Raw genomic sequence first — 16,335 nt, forward strand, 5'->3', positions numbered from 1 at the left:
GACCTAACAAAGAAGAGGGTTGTTTAAAGTGGTTGAAGAGGAATAGAATGCAATTCAAAAGCTTAAAGATATAATCATTATGGAGCCAATGTTGATGATACCCAATTTGCATAAGCCATTCAGGTGGGATGTGATTCTTCCAAGGATTGCTTGAGAGAGAGAGAGAGAGAGAGAGAGAGAGAGTTGTGGCTTTGAATTTTATTAAGGTCGCACTTTTAATAGCAGGCCGGGAAGGACCCCGTGTAATTTACGAGCAGATTGAGTGCACATTAAACAAAAGAATGAAATGGCCAAGCTTCTAGCCTTTAACTGAAGGATTAAAAAACTCTTCAAGCCCACAGTTCAAAGACGGTCATATCAAGGAAGATCAAACTGGCCAGCACTTGCTCAGGTTGTCATTACTCTAGACCTTGTCCCAGGACTGCAGGTAAAGACTGAGGCAGCTTTCCTGCTCGTGTTGAGTAGAGCTGCATAGTCGGGGTTTTGTATTGCTAATGACACGTCGCCTTACACTTGAATGCAAAAGATCAAATGTTAGGTGTTATAATCTCCGAGGAAAGCTTAAAACTTGAATGATTTCAATGTATAATCCTTCAATTGCTCCAGTATTCCATACCAAGAAGTCCGCCTTGTTGCACCTTCAATTTGTTGATGACTGTTGAGGGGTTGTCACACCTTGATTTGCACCCCCAGTATGAGATCCAAGTTAATGGTGGATGATAATCACACACCTATACTTCCCTCAGAAGCAAGAAATTCTTTCGTGGCTGTGAATCGAGCACACGAACAAAAAACTCCTCTCCTATATTCCTTTGGGTATGCAAGTCCATCAGGTTTTGAAGTCCCACCTGGAAAGGAAAGCAACCATTACAAGCACGCCTCAAAATGAGTACACCAAACGACTGACTGATTTAACTCCCATGGCATGCACATAAAACTGTTGATGCAGGTAACACACATAAAAGCTGAGAGATGGTCTCAAAATGGTGCAGAAAGCTAGAGTGGGCTGTACACAGAGATAGATGTGTGATTATCCAGGAGAGATGAACTGACAGCCAATAAGAAATGCTTGGCCTGTGGGATCAAAGATAAACTATGCATAGTGGTATGGAATTACGATGGCACACTTTGGTCAGCCCTAGGCAACTTTAGCAAGCATACATTTATACAGAAACCAAACAGAGGTTGGCTGAAGGGACACAGCTACACTTAAGAATCAACATAGATACATGATTCAATGGAGTGGCCATGAGTTTCCAGTCAGAGCTTCGAAGGTCAGCCTACATCAGTCTATCAAAACAACACCCCCCCCCCCCCCCCCCCGCCCCCCTCCTTTTGCTCTAAGCAGGGATTAAAAAAAGGAATGATGGAGCAATACAAAAAAGAAAACACAATATTTAATTCATATTTTGGGGGACTTCCCAGGCATAAACCCTTGACTCAAACATAATAGGAAAAAGATCATTTTGGAAGTTTAAAAACTTCCCCTCCAACACATGTCGGTGAAAAGTAGTCTCTTTCAACAACGTTCCAATGCAGATTTTGTTGCAGAAGGCAATGATGCCCTAATGCAGATGCTTGGTCCTTTCATGGCACTGCAGAAGCTCCAATTTGATGAAGGAGGCTTGAATTTGAAAAAAAAAAGGCCCTAAATTTCTGCGGATGCAGAGGCTTTCATTTGATGGTTTCTCCATATTTCAGAGAAGCCCTTTGTCCCCTTTCACATGATGCCTATTGCTGTAAATGAATGTAGGGAGTGACTCCAGGTGCTGCAAACCTGATTGTATACGGACCAAGATGCATACAGAAGACAGTGTGGAGGGTTGATTTGTAGGCGAACTGGGTGTCCTCCTGGCAGCTCCTGAGCCTTGCGTTTTTCTCCTATAGGCAAAGATGATGTGCGTTTTTGCATAAATGCTGCTGTGGGCTGAGCCGGACCTGATTTGGGCCTGAGATGACCCTTTTCTGCAGAGCATTTTTCTGCCCAAGCAGGCGGCCCTGCTGCACTAAAGATGGGCTGCGTTTTTTCTCTATTAGCTGCCTTGATGATGCATTATCTTCTGCTGCAGGTAGTTGCCAGCAGAACTACTCTTTAGCCTTGCGTTTGGGACTGGATGCTGAAGCTATGACCGAACTTCCCTTTGATGGTGCATTTTTGTTGGAAGGTCGTGGCTTGGAGGCTGGGCCCCTACAATCCCACATGCATAGAGTCCCAAGCAATGAGATCATCTAGAAGTAATAGAAGACTAGGGCCATTCTCATCCCTCCACCAATTTTCATGGCTTGGAAGGGATTAGAGTGGTGAAGGTTAAGCGCGCAATGGCATGAACACTAATGGGATTGGTGACCTCCCGAGAAGTGGCCCCCAATTTCCAACATGGTATTAGAGCCAGAGAGGGCATGTTGGGATGTTGTTAGCGGAGCTGGTTGACTTGTTGGTTCCTCTCGCTGAAGCTGAACGAAGGCCAAATGCATGTATGACTAAGAAGGCTACATCATGCTGGTATGCTTGGAGTAATCACTGCTAGAATAGCCGGGTGACATCTCTGTGAGAGCAGACAGACATCTGAGCCAAGTGTCGTTAGACCCTACGTCCTCGCCATCGAGGGAGGGTGTTGGAAGGTCGTGGCTTGGCCGCCTACATCCCACATGCATAGAGTCCCAAGCAATGGGATCATCTATAAGTAATAGAAGACTAGGGCCATTCTCATCCCTCCAACAATTTTCGTGGCTTGGAAGGGATTAGAGTGGTGGAGGTTAAGCGCGCAGTGGCGTGAACACTACTGGGATGGGTGACCTCCCAGGAAGTGGCCCCCAATTTCCAACAGTTTTCTACTCTACAGGCTGCAAACAACCCGTCGGGTCCCCCCTCCCACCTAAAGCTCCCATGAACCACCATAAAGGTGGGGAATAAGGGGAGACCAATGGGCTATATAGAGGGGTCAAGTTGACCCCAACCCACAGTGGGATATTACATTGCCACATGGCAGCGTGAGGAGCAGGAGGGCAACATTTCATTCCAACACCCCCCCTGGAAGTGAAGCCCGACGCCATGAAGAAAGCAAGGCAGCCGCCAAACGAGACTCTGATGCAAAGCCCGATGCCGAGCACAAGCTGATGAGGCTCTGGTACCATGAAAGAACGTGGAACAGCCGAGCACCACGCGGAAAGCGTGCGCCGGGTTCCCCCCTCCCCACACCTGAAGATCCCATAAACCACCATAAAGCTGGGGAGACCAATCGCATTTAGCACTATATAGAGAGGTCAAGTTGTTAGAAGTCATCTCCTGTCTATTTTTATACACCAGGGCCTTTGTTGTGTGATGGGAACAAACCTGTCAATTAGGGTTTAGAGATCATTCATGGGAGACATACACAGAGAAGCAAGGGAGAGAGAGAGAGAGAGTTGTGGGGATAAGTCAACTCATGAAAAGCATGAGTGTGTGACTCCCCTATCACACATGTATATTGCACTTAGTACACATAGTGCACTTAGTACATTAAAAGTACTAAGTGTACTATGTACTATAACTTATGGGCTTGTACACACTATAAGGGTGGGCATAACGCCTTTACCCCAACAACCTCCCACTTAAAGGCAAAGTGCCCTTAAGTAAAGGAAAAGAAAAAATCAGCATGTACATGATAATATACAAGGCCATATCAAGGCTGAAAATGGCCTCATCCAATGCCCATCAAGTGTCTGCAATGAGCAAACCGCTCCGGAGGCAAACTCTTCGTCAACAGATCAGCCGGGTTGTCATCCGTGTGAATCTTAACAAGCTGAATTTGCTTGTTCTCTATCACCTCTCTGATGAAGTGATACTTCACATCCACATGCTTCGTCTTTGCATGAAAGACAGGGTTCTTTGCCAACTGGATGGCACTCTGACTGTCACAATGCAACAATGGAATATCCCCTGTATAACCCAAATCAACCACTAACCGAGATAGCCATAATGCCTCCTTGCAAGCCTCTGTGGCTGCAATATACTCGGCCTCTGTAGTAGATAAGGCTGTGCACTTCTGCATCCTGGATATCCATGACACAGCACCTCCTGTGAATGTAAAGACATAACCAGTAGTAGACTTCCGGTTATCTGGATGACCGGCATAATCCGAATCCGTGTAACCATGCACTAATGCATCCTGTTTGCCAAAGCAAATGCACAAATCCTGTGTGCCCTTCAGGTATCTCATGACACCTTTCACTGCTTCCCAATGCTTCTTGCCAGGGTTGGCCATGTATCTAGAAACCACTCCCACTGCAAATGCAATGTCTGGCCTAGTAGCAACCATGGCATACATGAGACTGCCACAAGCTGAAGCATACGGAATCTTGGCCATATCAGCCCTGTCACTATCCGACTGTGGGCTGTCCTTAGCACTGAGTTTCACATATGGAGGCAAAGGAGTACTAGCTTTCTTCCCCCCGTCCATATTGAACCTCTGCAAGACTTTGCCAATGTATTCCTTCTGAGACAAATACAACACATGCTGATTTCTGTCCCGAAGTATCCGCATACCCAAGATGTGATTAGCATCACCCAAATCCTTCATATCAAAGGTTTGATGCAGCCTCTGCTTCAAAGCATCCATCTCTTTACGAGATTTCCCGGCAATCAACATATCATCAACATACAAAATGAGAATCAATAGACTGCCATCCAAAGCTTTCTTGGTGTACAAGCAGTGATCTATGTCACTTCTCCTGAATTTCTGAGATTTCATGAATGTATCAAATTTATGATACCATTCCCTTGGTGCCTGTTTGAGCCCATAAAGACTCTTTTTCAGCTTGCATACAAGCTTCTCCTTTCCACTCTCTGCATAACCCTCTGGCTGCTGCATATATATCTCCTCATGGAGATCACCGTGAAGAAAAGCAGTCTTCACATCCATCTGAATTAAGTCCAGATCATCATGCGCAACCAAAGCCAACACAGCTCTAAGTGTGGTCATTTTGACCACTGGAGAGAAGATCTCCTCAAAGTCCACACCATATTCCTGCTTGAAGCCCTTAGCCACTAACCTGGCTTTGTATCTTGGCTTAGCATCTGATGCAACTTTGAGCCTGTATACCCACTTGCATGGCAAAACCTTCTTGCCTGCAGGCAAAGGCACCAACTTCCAAGTTCCATTTTTGTGCAGAGAATCCATCTCTGACTTCATGGCACGCTCCCATAGAGCTTTGTCTGCCCTCTGTAAAGCCTCTTTATAACATGAGGGCTCCCCACAGTCAGTGAGCATCAAGTAGTCAACCCCTGGAACAAACCTGTCAGGGACTCTGGAGGGTCTAGTGGACCTCCGTACCCAATGACCATCATTTGCAGGTTGCTGTCCAGCCTGCATATCACCCATTGGTGGCTCCTGTTCCATGCCATAAGGCTGAAAAATCATGCCCGGTATATCCTCCAACTGTGGTATATCCATAGGGATATCTTCTGCCATCTCTGGCTGTCCATTTGGACCATTTTCAGCACCATTTAAGGGCTGGTTTTCCTGCTGTAATGGCTGATTTACAACCCTTTGTTGTTGTCCATGATGTCCATCATTTGGTGCGTATGATCTTTCTATTCATGGGATCCCAAAGTCTATACCCCATTTCACCTCTGTCACCATATCCTAGGAATATGCATTTGTGAGACTTAGGATCAAGTTTGGTGCGCATTTCCCTGCGTATGTGCACGTACGCAACGCAACCAAACACTCTCAAGTGCTTGTATGACGGAGGCTTCCCTGTCCATACTTCTTCTGGCACTTTCCCACCAAGCCTCGTGTTAGGTGACCTATTTATAAGGTGAACGGCTGTCATAACAGCTTCAGCCCAAAAACCATGAGGTAATGCAGCATGTGACAACATAGAACGGACCTTCTCCTGTATGGTCCTGTTCATCCTCTCTGCTGTCCCGTTTTGTGGAGGATCATAAGGAGTAGAGAGCTCCCTCTTGATGCCTTTAGCATCACAAAAGTCCTGAAACTGTTTGGACGTATACTCTCCACCATTGTCGGAACGCAAAGCCTTCAGTGTTTTGCCAGTTTGATTCTCAACAAGAGCAACAAACTTCTCAAACACTGAGAATGTATCACTCTTCAAACGAAGAGGATAAACCCACACCTTGCGTGTGGCATCATCTATAAAAGACACAAAATATTTTGCCCCTCCCAAAGAAAGCTGAGGCATCTCACATACATCTGTATGCACAAGCTCTAACTGAGCATCTTTCTGTCCAAGAGCTTTCTTGTGGGGGCACTGTAGTTGCCTACCATATATACAATGCTCACAAAACTGAAAACTTGAAAACTTTAGAGAAGGCAAGTAACCCAAACGAGACAATTGCTCCATTCCCTTGACACTCATGTGTCCCAACCGGCTATGCCACATAGAAATTTCCGGCAGCTCGGTTGCATTTACATTAGCATGGTGACAAACACCTGCATGCATAAAATAAAGAGTGTCCACCTTAGAGCCTCTGGCAACAACCAGTGAGCCCTTACTAATTTTCCACTTTCCACTACCAAATGTGGTAACATAATCAGCATCATCAAGCTGTCCAGTAGAAAGCAGGTTCTTCTTGATCTCAGGCACATGCCTGACATCATGGAGCATAAGCTGTGAGCCATCTGAAAATACAAGCCTCACATCACCTCTGCCAAGAATTTTGCATGCATGGTTATCACCCAAATAAACCACTCCTTCATTGCCAGCAGTGTACCTGACAAACAAGTCTCTGCAACCTGTGACATGAAAGGAGGCACCTGAATCAATGATCCATGAGTGCATACCATGACCACCTGTAAGAAGTGAATGGGCATCAAGTGAAGACGTAAAGAGGACCTCATCCTCACTGCCACCTGCATGTGACACATTGATTTCTTCGATCTTGACTCCACTTTTGCCCTTTGGCTTTACATCTTTGGCTTCATCCTTCTCTTTGTCTTTGCCTTTTCCCTTTTCTTTCTGATCATTTTTCCATTTGTAGCATTGCTTTTTAATGTGTCCCTTCTTGCCACAATAATGGCATTCCAAATCCTTTTTGGAGCGAGACTTGCTCCTTCCCCTTTCTTGGCTTTTCCCCCTTTGCTGGGATCTCCCACGTGCATTCATTGCATTAGACTTGCCAACAGAGTTGTTTTTCCTGTTCATCTCTTCTTGAAGAAGAGCACCCTCAACATCTGCATATGACAGCATAGCATGCGAATTGCTAGTGGCTGTCCTGAATGTGTCCCAACTCTCTGGCAAAGTGCATAACAAAAAGGTGGCTTTGAACTCATCGTCCATTGCCAACTTTTGATTGATAACCTGGCTGACAATACCATTAAACTCATTGAGATGGGCTGTCATAGAAGCCCCTTCCTTCATTTGAAGGCCTATGAGTTTCTTCAACCAATACACTTTGCTTGAGACACTTTGTTGGGCATACAAGTCCTGCAATCTCTGCCACATTCCCCAAGCTGTCTTCTCTTCACGAATGCTGAAAAGTAATGAGTCTGACACAGACAACATGATAGTAGATCTTGCCAGCTCATCCATATCTTCCCACTCTTCAGCTGTAAGAGAAGCGGGCATCACACCCCTTTCTTTGATAGGCTTGTGCTGCTTTTTCTGGAGCAACACATTGTAGCACTGGGTTTGCCAAATATCATAATTATGCGAGCCTTCAAGCTTCTTGATATGAAGCAATGAAGAGCTCTCACCTGTGGTTGCCATAGCAAAATACAACCTTTAATGCCTGACTCCCTGCAAATGTGCAAACACTGCACCAAAAGATGTGCAAACACTGCACCCAGAGCACACAAAGTGCTCACAAATGTTCTCCCAAGCTTTATCTCCCACTGCGGAAGCAAGAATGCAACTTTTCTCCCACTTTTTGTGATGAAAACACCAAAATCTGGTTGCTGCAGATTTTGGACAGCACCTTAAATGTGCTCTTTTGCCTCTCCAAAGTACTGTACAGCAGTACCAAGTGCTCACCAATGATGTACCAAACCTGTACCGGCAACTTCAGCAGCTGAATTTGAACCTTTTGATCACTCAAAACAGTGTACAGCCATGCCAAAACATGTACAAATCTGTACCAAATCTGTACCAGCAGGTACAGTAGCAATAAATGCTCTCCTGGCTGTCCAAATGAGTGAAAATCAGACTTTTACAGTCCTGTATACTGCATACAACAGTTCCGAACAGAAATTGGGCAAAAGCCCCTTGACTGCAAGCTGATTTCTGAAGATTCAAGGCATAAATGTCTTGCCTGCTGCTTTGCCAAGCTCAACAAGCATACAAACTTGAAAAGCCCCTTGATTTGAGATCAATTTCTGATCATGCATGGTACATTGACGCACATGAAGGCATCCAGAGTGTTCAAGATGCTTCCCCCTGGCCACATATACATCAAATACATGAAAGCCCCTTGATTTACAGGCACATTGAGTGCTTGTAAGGCATCAACACATTATCCACAGCATCAAATGCGATTGCCTGCATGCAAATCAACCAAATCGGCACAAAAGCCCCTTGATTTGCACTGCAATTTGCTGCAATTTGCTGCAATTTTGCCCAAATGTGCAATTTTTCACATCATACAGCATGTATGAGTGCTTAATTGCACAATTACATCAAAAGCCCCAAATTTCGACATCCAATTTCCTGCAAATTGATCCTGATTTGACCAATTTCCTGCAAATTTATCCTGATTGTGACCAATGTCACCCGATTTTGCCAATTTTGCTCAAAATTGAGCAATTGGGCACCTGTACCTGCTCAATTGATAATTGTACCTGCTCAATTGCAAGTCCCAAAAAAAAATTGAAGCAAAATACCTCTGAATTTGCAGGTGGATTTCTGTTGCAGGGGGGGGATTTGCTGATGTTGATGCTGCTGCAGTTCTGTGCAGGTGGGGGAGACTGCTGCGAGCGCTGATCCTTGGTGGAAGTAAAAGCAGGTGCGAAGATGGTACCCAGCGCTAATACGATTGCAGTCGACGGCTCGGGTGGCGCACCAGGAAGGGGGGCGAACCTTCAACAAAAGCCCCTTGACGCACTCTTCACAGCCACGCGTCAGTGCCTGCAGCAAACGAGGCGGTTCTTGCTTCGACGCAAAGGGGGGGAGCGCTGACGTGGAGCAAAGCACCTTTCGCCTTCGCCTGGCTGCACACCAGGTTGCGTTGGAGTCTTCGCCGGCTGTGCGCTGGAACTCCCCGCGCGTATGCTGCCTTTTGTTTGTGTTTGCCTGCTTCGACTAGCGCCTTCTTCTTCGCTCCACGCTTGATGCCACGCTAGACTGCTGTAGGCGCCTGGCTGCTGTGATTCAGCACAGAAGTGGCTTCCGCCACCTTCTCCTTACGCCCACCAATCTACTACAGCTGCCCACGCAATGAAGATGTGTCTGGCCTCTTCACACACAGGCTGCGCCCAACCTGCTGGTCGCTTTTGGCTTGACTGGAGACTCTGAAGACAACAAAGGACCAGGGAACAATCTGCTTGCACTGAATGGCTCTGATACCAGTTGATGGGGAGAAACCTGTCAATTAGGGTTTAGAGATCATTCATGGGAGACATACACAGAGAAGCAAGGGAGAGAGAGAGAGAGAGTTGTGGGGATAAGTCAACTCATGAAAAGCATGAGTGTGTGACTCCCCTATCACACATGTATATTGCACTTAGTACACATAGTGCACTTAGTACATTAAAAGTACTAAGTGTACTATGTACTATAACTTATGGGCTTGTACACACTATAAGGGTGGGCATAACGCCTTTACCCCAACATTGTGGGTGTGCCCGCCCTTATGAGGTGTTTTCTCATTTTTCCCCACTCTCCGTATTTTTCCCCCATTTTTCCCATTTATCTTTGGCTTGGGTGGATGCCCAGGGTTGGCAGGAGGGCCCATGAGCTGGCCGACTGATGGTACTGGTCCACGACTCCACATCTGTGCTGGCCGACTGGCTGTGTTGGCTGGTCGTGGAGGATCACGGCCTGTCGGCTGTCCTACAGTAGGCCGACTACACTGTGGGGGCCATATAAAATGGCCCCGGATCTTCTTGTGTATATAGAGCAAAGTTACACGCCTCTATCTCTCTCTCTCTCTTGTGCTGTGATTTTCTGCACTGCGTTTTGCTCTTGTGTTCCCAGATCTGGTCAACATCTCCGCTGCGTATTCTGACATGGTATCAGAGCCTAGGCTCTAGATAGTTCTTGGGATTTGTGTGAGCAAGAGGGGGACTGTTGTGTTGCTGATTGGTGGACTGTTTGGGACTGTTCGGGAAGAGGAGAAGCAAGAGGACGGCGGGCTGATTTGCTGGACAGCCACTTGCAAGTGTTAGTTCTTCTTTGTTCCCACCCACCCACCCTTTTCAGAGTACATCCCCTCAATGGCAGATCTGTTTGAGATGGCCGAGAGGCATGTGAAGATCCTGACACTCCCCATGTTCCCGGTGGACCGTTTGTTGGATGGGAATAACTACGGCATATGGAAGGTTATGATGGAATCTGTTCTGGAGTCTTACGACCTCGCTGATTTCGTCGTTGTTGGGGTTCCACGGCCGGAAGTAGAGGAAGGGGAGTTACCGTTGATCCGAAAGGACCGTGAGGCTCAGACACAGATGTGGGATCGTGTCAACGCCAGGGTCCGTTCGTTTATCTTTCTCAGCTGCACACCGCAGGTAATCAATCATGTAAAGCATATGACGCTGGCCAGAGGTATATGGTAGCATTTGGCTTCTCTTTACAACAGGGTATCGCCCATGAAGAGGATTTCCTTGGAAGTACAGATGCGGGTTATGAGCCCTGCAAAGTCGTTGACGATGCGGGAGCATATTAACAAGCTCCACGCTCTTCAGCAGGAAGTTCTTCAAGCTGGGAAGGAGATATCGTCAGAGGACATGGCCATATCGTTGCTGTCACACTTGCCCTCTCAGTACTCAGCATTTTACTCGTCTTTGATTACCAGTGGCAGGCTCAGCACCATCACGTGGGAGGAGCTTGTGCCCATGGTCTTGGACCAAGAGGAACGATTCACGAACCCTCCTCAGGGTGGAGGTTCGGAGGCCTTAACTGGCCAACGGTCGAAAGGCCGTAACACGAGCTAAGGGAAGGCTTCATCGGAGAAGTCTTCTAATAAGAAGAAGTCCGTTACTAACCGCGAGAAACTAAAGGCAGAGAGGACCTGTAATGATTGTGGCGAGAAAGGCCACTATTGGAGGCAGTGTCCCAAGCGGAAGACTGAGAAGGGTGAGAATTCCTCAGCAGCAATCATGAAAACTCCGGCTTTTGTACACCTGGAGGTGGTGGACACCGATGTTTCATTTTCTTCAGGCAGGGAGGAGATTAGAGGATTCTCCGCAACGGATACTCGGGAGTGGATTCTAGACAGTGGTGCTTCCAGGCACATGACTCCTTCCCGTTCTGGTTTACAGGATCTCTGCAAGTATTCTGGTCACATTCTTACTGGGGATACATCCACTATCCCAGTTCACAGTGAGGGCAGGATGGAGAGTTCCCGATGGCAAAGGGGGGAAGCATTCCTCCAAGGTGTTGTATGTTCCGTCACTTGGTTTTCATCTGATTTCAATGCATCAGGTTTGCAAGACTAGCGTACGTGAGGATGTTCTTTCCACGGGGACCTTTTGGAAAGCCACACAGGTGGCAGTTGATTACTTGCAGAAGGAGGTGGTTTCTCCAAGCTTTGTGGTTCCAGATTCAGAGGGGGTGGTTGTCAGGTTTCAGAAGGCCTTGCGTGGTCTTCAACAGGTTTCCAGGACTTGGTTTTGCACCGTAACAGGTGTTGATCCTTGTGAGCAGTGTGATGCCTCTTTGACTCATAAGCAGAATGGTTCATTGATCTAGTTGATGGACACCAGATTGGACGAGAGCTTCCTGATGAGGCAGTTGAGCTCATGGTTGCAGATGACTCTTTCGGAGGCAGAATTGCGTTTCTTGTGGTTTCTGTGGCATGCGAAGGATCATGGACTCTTTTACACCAGAGGGGGATTGATTGATGGAATCCGACTCCACGGTTGGAGTGACTCGGTTTGGGGAGGAGATCCGAACACGAGGAGATCTACTTCCGGCCCAGGAGCAGTTTTACGGAGCAGTAAGAGAGTCATCTTTTGCCTTGTCGATGACAAAGGCAGAGTACCGGGCTGCTTGTGAGGTGGTGAGGATGCAGAGGTTGCATTGCAGGTTTGGGCTTCCACTGGAGGAACCCATGGTCATCCAGAGGCACTTTGTTCGTGAACAGATCGTTGCTGATGACATCTTGCTAGAGTTCTGTTCAACGGAGGACAGTACGATGGATCTCTTCACGAAGTCGCTATCTCAGGATTTGCTCAGGCGGCACCCCAGCTCCCTGTGGTTGGTTTCACAGCCAAGAGCTGAGAGGGGGTGTTAGAAGTCATCTCCTGTCTAGCTGGCCAACTGATGGTACTGGTCCACGACTCCACATCTGTGCTGGCCGACTGCTGACAGCTGGCCGACTGGCTGTGTTGGCTGGTCGTGGAGGATCACGGCCTGTCGGCTGTCCTACAGCAGGCCGACTGCACTGTGGGGGCCATATAAAATGGCCCCACACCCCTTGCCAGTTTTGTATCATTCTCGGGATCTTCTTGTGTATATAGAGCAGAGTTACACGCCTCTATCTCTCTCTCTTGTGCTGTGATTTTCTGCACTGCGTTTTGCTCTTGTGTTCCCAGATCTGGTCAACATCTCCGCTGCGTATTCTGACACAAGTTGACCCCAACCCACTATGTGGGATATTACACTGCCACATGGCAAGAGTAAGGAGCAGGAGGGCAAGATTTCATTCCAACAAAAGGAAGAAAAGGGGAAGAGGAGGGGGTGGTGTGGGAGGGCAACTACAGGCGTGAAGGGAGGAAGAGCAAGAAGTGGCAAGGCAGGTGCAGCTGCAATGGGGGAGGCAGTGGGGCAGGTACCTACTACCCACACAAGGGGAGTTCCAAGCTATGCTTCTCCAGTTTTCGAAATTTAGGATGAAGCTGATGGATAGGTATGCTGGTGCAAGTGATTATATATACAATCATAACAAACCAAGCTTGTATCCACTGGAAATGTCTCTCGATTTATGCTCCTAATTCAGGACAGAGGAAAACTCTTTGGCAAGACCTAGCTTTCATGGATAAGGAGGTGGACATTTTGTGTGGAGACTTGAATAAGTGTCTAGATCAGGTCCACAAATCCAGAGAAAATCTCCCAATCAGTGTGGGGAGAGAACAACTAGCTTGGAATCAACTACTTTTCAAACTCCAACTGAGAAATTGAAGATAGAGATAATTTCCACTCGTGGAAGAATAGACAAAACTCTCCCCTCTTAGCACAGCTCTATGTTAGAAATGGCCCAGACTTATCGTGGAAGATGGAAGTGAGAACAAGAACTGCTTCACCTATCAGAATGGCCATTTCTCCGTGGTGTTGTCTGTTAGAAAAGGTGGCGACATGGAGAGAGAGAGAGAGAGAGAGAGAGAGAGAGAGAGAGAGAGAGAGGTGGTGAGATGACAAAACTCAGACTCCAGAGAGAGAAAGAGTGTTGCACGACTCAATGATGATTAGGTGAGATGACAAAACTCAGAGAGAGAAAGAGTGTTGCACAACTCAATGGTGATTAGATTGATTGTTTGTTACTCACCAAGTACAATGCTTTTGTAGGCTAGGAAGTAGCCTTATCTTTTCACACATAACTGGCACTAATGACGCATGGCACACTTATCCTATGACTCATAGGGAGTGTTCACATGCTCATAACAAGTACACACATATAGAGGGTGTTCACACCTACTAGACTCCAAATATCCATCAAACTCCCCTTCGGAGTGAAGGAGGTGTTGTCTAAGAGACCTTCAATAGCCATGGCGATTTGGGATCTAAAAAGAACACAGTGCGCCAACACCTGAAACCCTCCTGTCAGGCCTAATAGAAGAGCTTGACCACACATGACTGTGCCTACATCAGTCTACCCAAAGACCACCCACCTTGCTCTAAGCAAGGTTATGATGAGAATGACAAAGCCTTTCATAGAAAGAACGCATTACAAAATGAGAAACGCACATAGGATTATTTGTTTCAGTTTTTGGGGGACTTCCCAGGCAGAGAACCCTTAACTCACACACACAACAAGGCCCAATCATAATCTTCCTCGTTGTTGAGAAAAAGATTATCCATTGCTGTGAATGCCTTGTCTTCTGTTGCCGTGGAAGCTTCTGTTGCATCTTCGTCTTCTTCTTCTTGGACAAGGTTGGCATGTCTTTTTTTGTTCTTTGGCCATCCTTTTGAAGCATCGGTCCTCTGTGTCCACGCTTCTTACAAAAATTGCACTTAGATCATTTCATCATATGACATTTCCCAAGCCACCCTCAGTTCAGTCAGGGTTTCAAAGTATTCTGAAACCCCTTCTATATTGGATAGAAGCACTGCTTTCATATCAAATTTATTAACGTTTGCCTTTAGATTGGCAAGTTGTTGAAGGATCGAGCGTAAATTGCTCAAGTGTTCTCCCAGGTAGTACTTTGATTCATTTTCAAATTGAAATACTTTTTCTTGCGAAACACCTTAGAGTTATTAATTTTGTTACCAAACAGATTCTTAAGTTTATCCCATACATCCTTGGCTGGTTTGTCAAAGGCCACGTGGTGGATGAGACTGTCTGCAAAACCAAGACCAATGAGTGCAAGAGCCTAGTCATTCTTGTCGTGCCAAGCTCAAACCTTGTCAGCACCTTGATCTTCTGTAGGTTCCATGTCGGTGCCTTAGACCACATTCCTTGAGGCCCCCACTTCTATGGAAAATTTAGAAAAGGCTATTTCTAAAATGTAAAAAGGCATATCCCTTGCCCGGATGGCCTTACTGTAGAATGGTTTAAGTGGGCTTGGATATCATCAAAAATGACTACTCGAATATGATGAAACAGAGCCTAAACCTAGGGGTATCATTTCTTGGATTAAACCATGCTGTTAGATAAGAAAGGTGATAAATTGGGGCACAGGTAACTGGAGACCGATCAGCTTAGTGAATGTATCTCACAAAATTATTGCCACATCTCTAGCCTTGCACCTAAGAAATCGGATGAAGGATATCATTAGGAAAGAGCAGAATGGCTTCATCAAGGGCAGGTATATTCTAGACGAAAGCCAGAGTTGGATTGAAAGGAAGGACAACAGAGCATCTTTCTGAAGGTTGATCTAGACAAATCATACAATGCAATGCATTTTTTCTTTTTCATGCTCAGAACTTTAAGGTTTGGAGAAAAACTCAAAGAGATGGTGCAAATGCTTCTAATAAATGCGAAATTTTCTTTGGATATAAATGGAGTACAGTCCCAACCCATTCCTCAAAGTACAAGTGTCAGACAGAGCTGCCCCTTCCTCTTTGACACAGCTATGAATGCCCTGGCTTGGGACTTGCAACATAAGGAGGATACACAAAGGATTGAGGGGTTCAGTTTACCCTTGGAAGGAATCGGATTTGAGAATCTTAGAAATGTCAATGATTTTTGTGAAGCCTCAGGTTCAGTGGTAAGAAAGGAGAAAATCATCATATGGTCTATCAACACAGAAATAGATCACCTATGCCAAGAATTAAGCTTCAAGTCCTTTCAAGAAGGGGAAGTGATTCAAGTCCTAGGCATTCCCCTCTGGAAAATAGACAAAAAAATGCTCAGGATGGTACTCCTCTTATCTAATCCTTCAAGGTAAAATCATCCTGATTAACAGAGTCCTCGTAGCAGTGTGGTCTTCTTCATCTCTTAATGGAGACCCTCCCACAGACAAATTGCCAAACTGAAGAAACTCTTAAGATCAGTATTATGGAGTGGTAGAAAGGCTAACATAAAGTTGGAAATATGTTGCCTCCCTGAATTGGAACAAGGCCTGGCCTTTGAGTATCAGTGCTTTTGCAGCTTGCAGCAAAGTGGATGGTCAGAGCTCTAACTCACAGAGAGAAAGCTTGGCCCCATCTTTTATTAGTTAACATACACAAAGTCTCTCCAAAGGCAGGTTGCCCCATCTGCGAGCATCAAGCTGTGAGCCCCCTGACCTGCGCCCTGCCCTCTGCACTCTGCGCCTCTCACCCTTCCTGCCCACCATTGCCCTCTCCACCCCCTGTCCAGCACCTATTTCTGTCCTCTTTGTTCCTGCTTGCCTCCCCTGCTCCTCTTCTCCCTCGCCTGCTGGCCGCCCCGACCCCCCTCAGCACCACAGACCACCTATGTGGTTATTCCCTCCCACACCCCTTGTATGAGATAGCCCTCTCCCCATAGAGCGGCCAGCCGGAATGAAGTGCATCCTTTCCCCCTATTTTGTTCTTTGATCCTCGCTCCGTACATGTTGT

The 16,335-nt window shown here is 46.5% G+C and overlaps 1 protein-coding gene across 3 annotated transcripts in view; it reads right to left on the reverse strand.

Annotated features, from left to right (window-relative positions):
• Window positions 1-357: 357 nt before the first annotated feature.
• The window catches only part of LOC147640828 (ribonuclease II, chloroplastic/mitochondrial-like), an 89,043-nt gene continuing 73,065 nt past the window's right edge, over window positions 358-16,335 (reverse strand). The window contains exons 14-15 of one of the 3 annotated variants that reach the window (XR_015268480.1): window positions 617-848; window positions 358-467 (exon numbers count right to left, since the gene is read on the reverse strand). Coding sequence is in view for 1 of the 3 variants with exons in the window: in XM_086815914.1 (XP_086672040.1) it covers window positions 732-848 (117 nt within the window). In the remaining 2 variants the exon portion in view is untranslated. Of the gene's footprint in view, window positions 849-16,335 lie in introns of all 3 variants that reach the window. The other 2 variants (XR_015268476.1, XM_086815914.1) reach the window with 2 other exon arrangements.

Source organism: Cibotium barometz, chromosome 2 (assembly GCF_041138505.1).
Source record: "Cibotium barometz isolate CiBa-2024 chromosome 2, ASM4113850v1, whole genome shotgun sequence".
Taxonomy (NCBI): domain Eukaryota; kingdom Viridiplantae; phylum Streptophyta; class Polypodiopsida; order Cyatheales; family Cibotiaceae; genus Cibotium; species Cibotium barometz.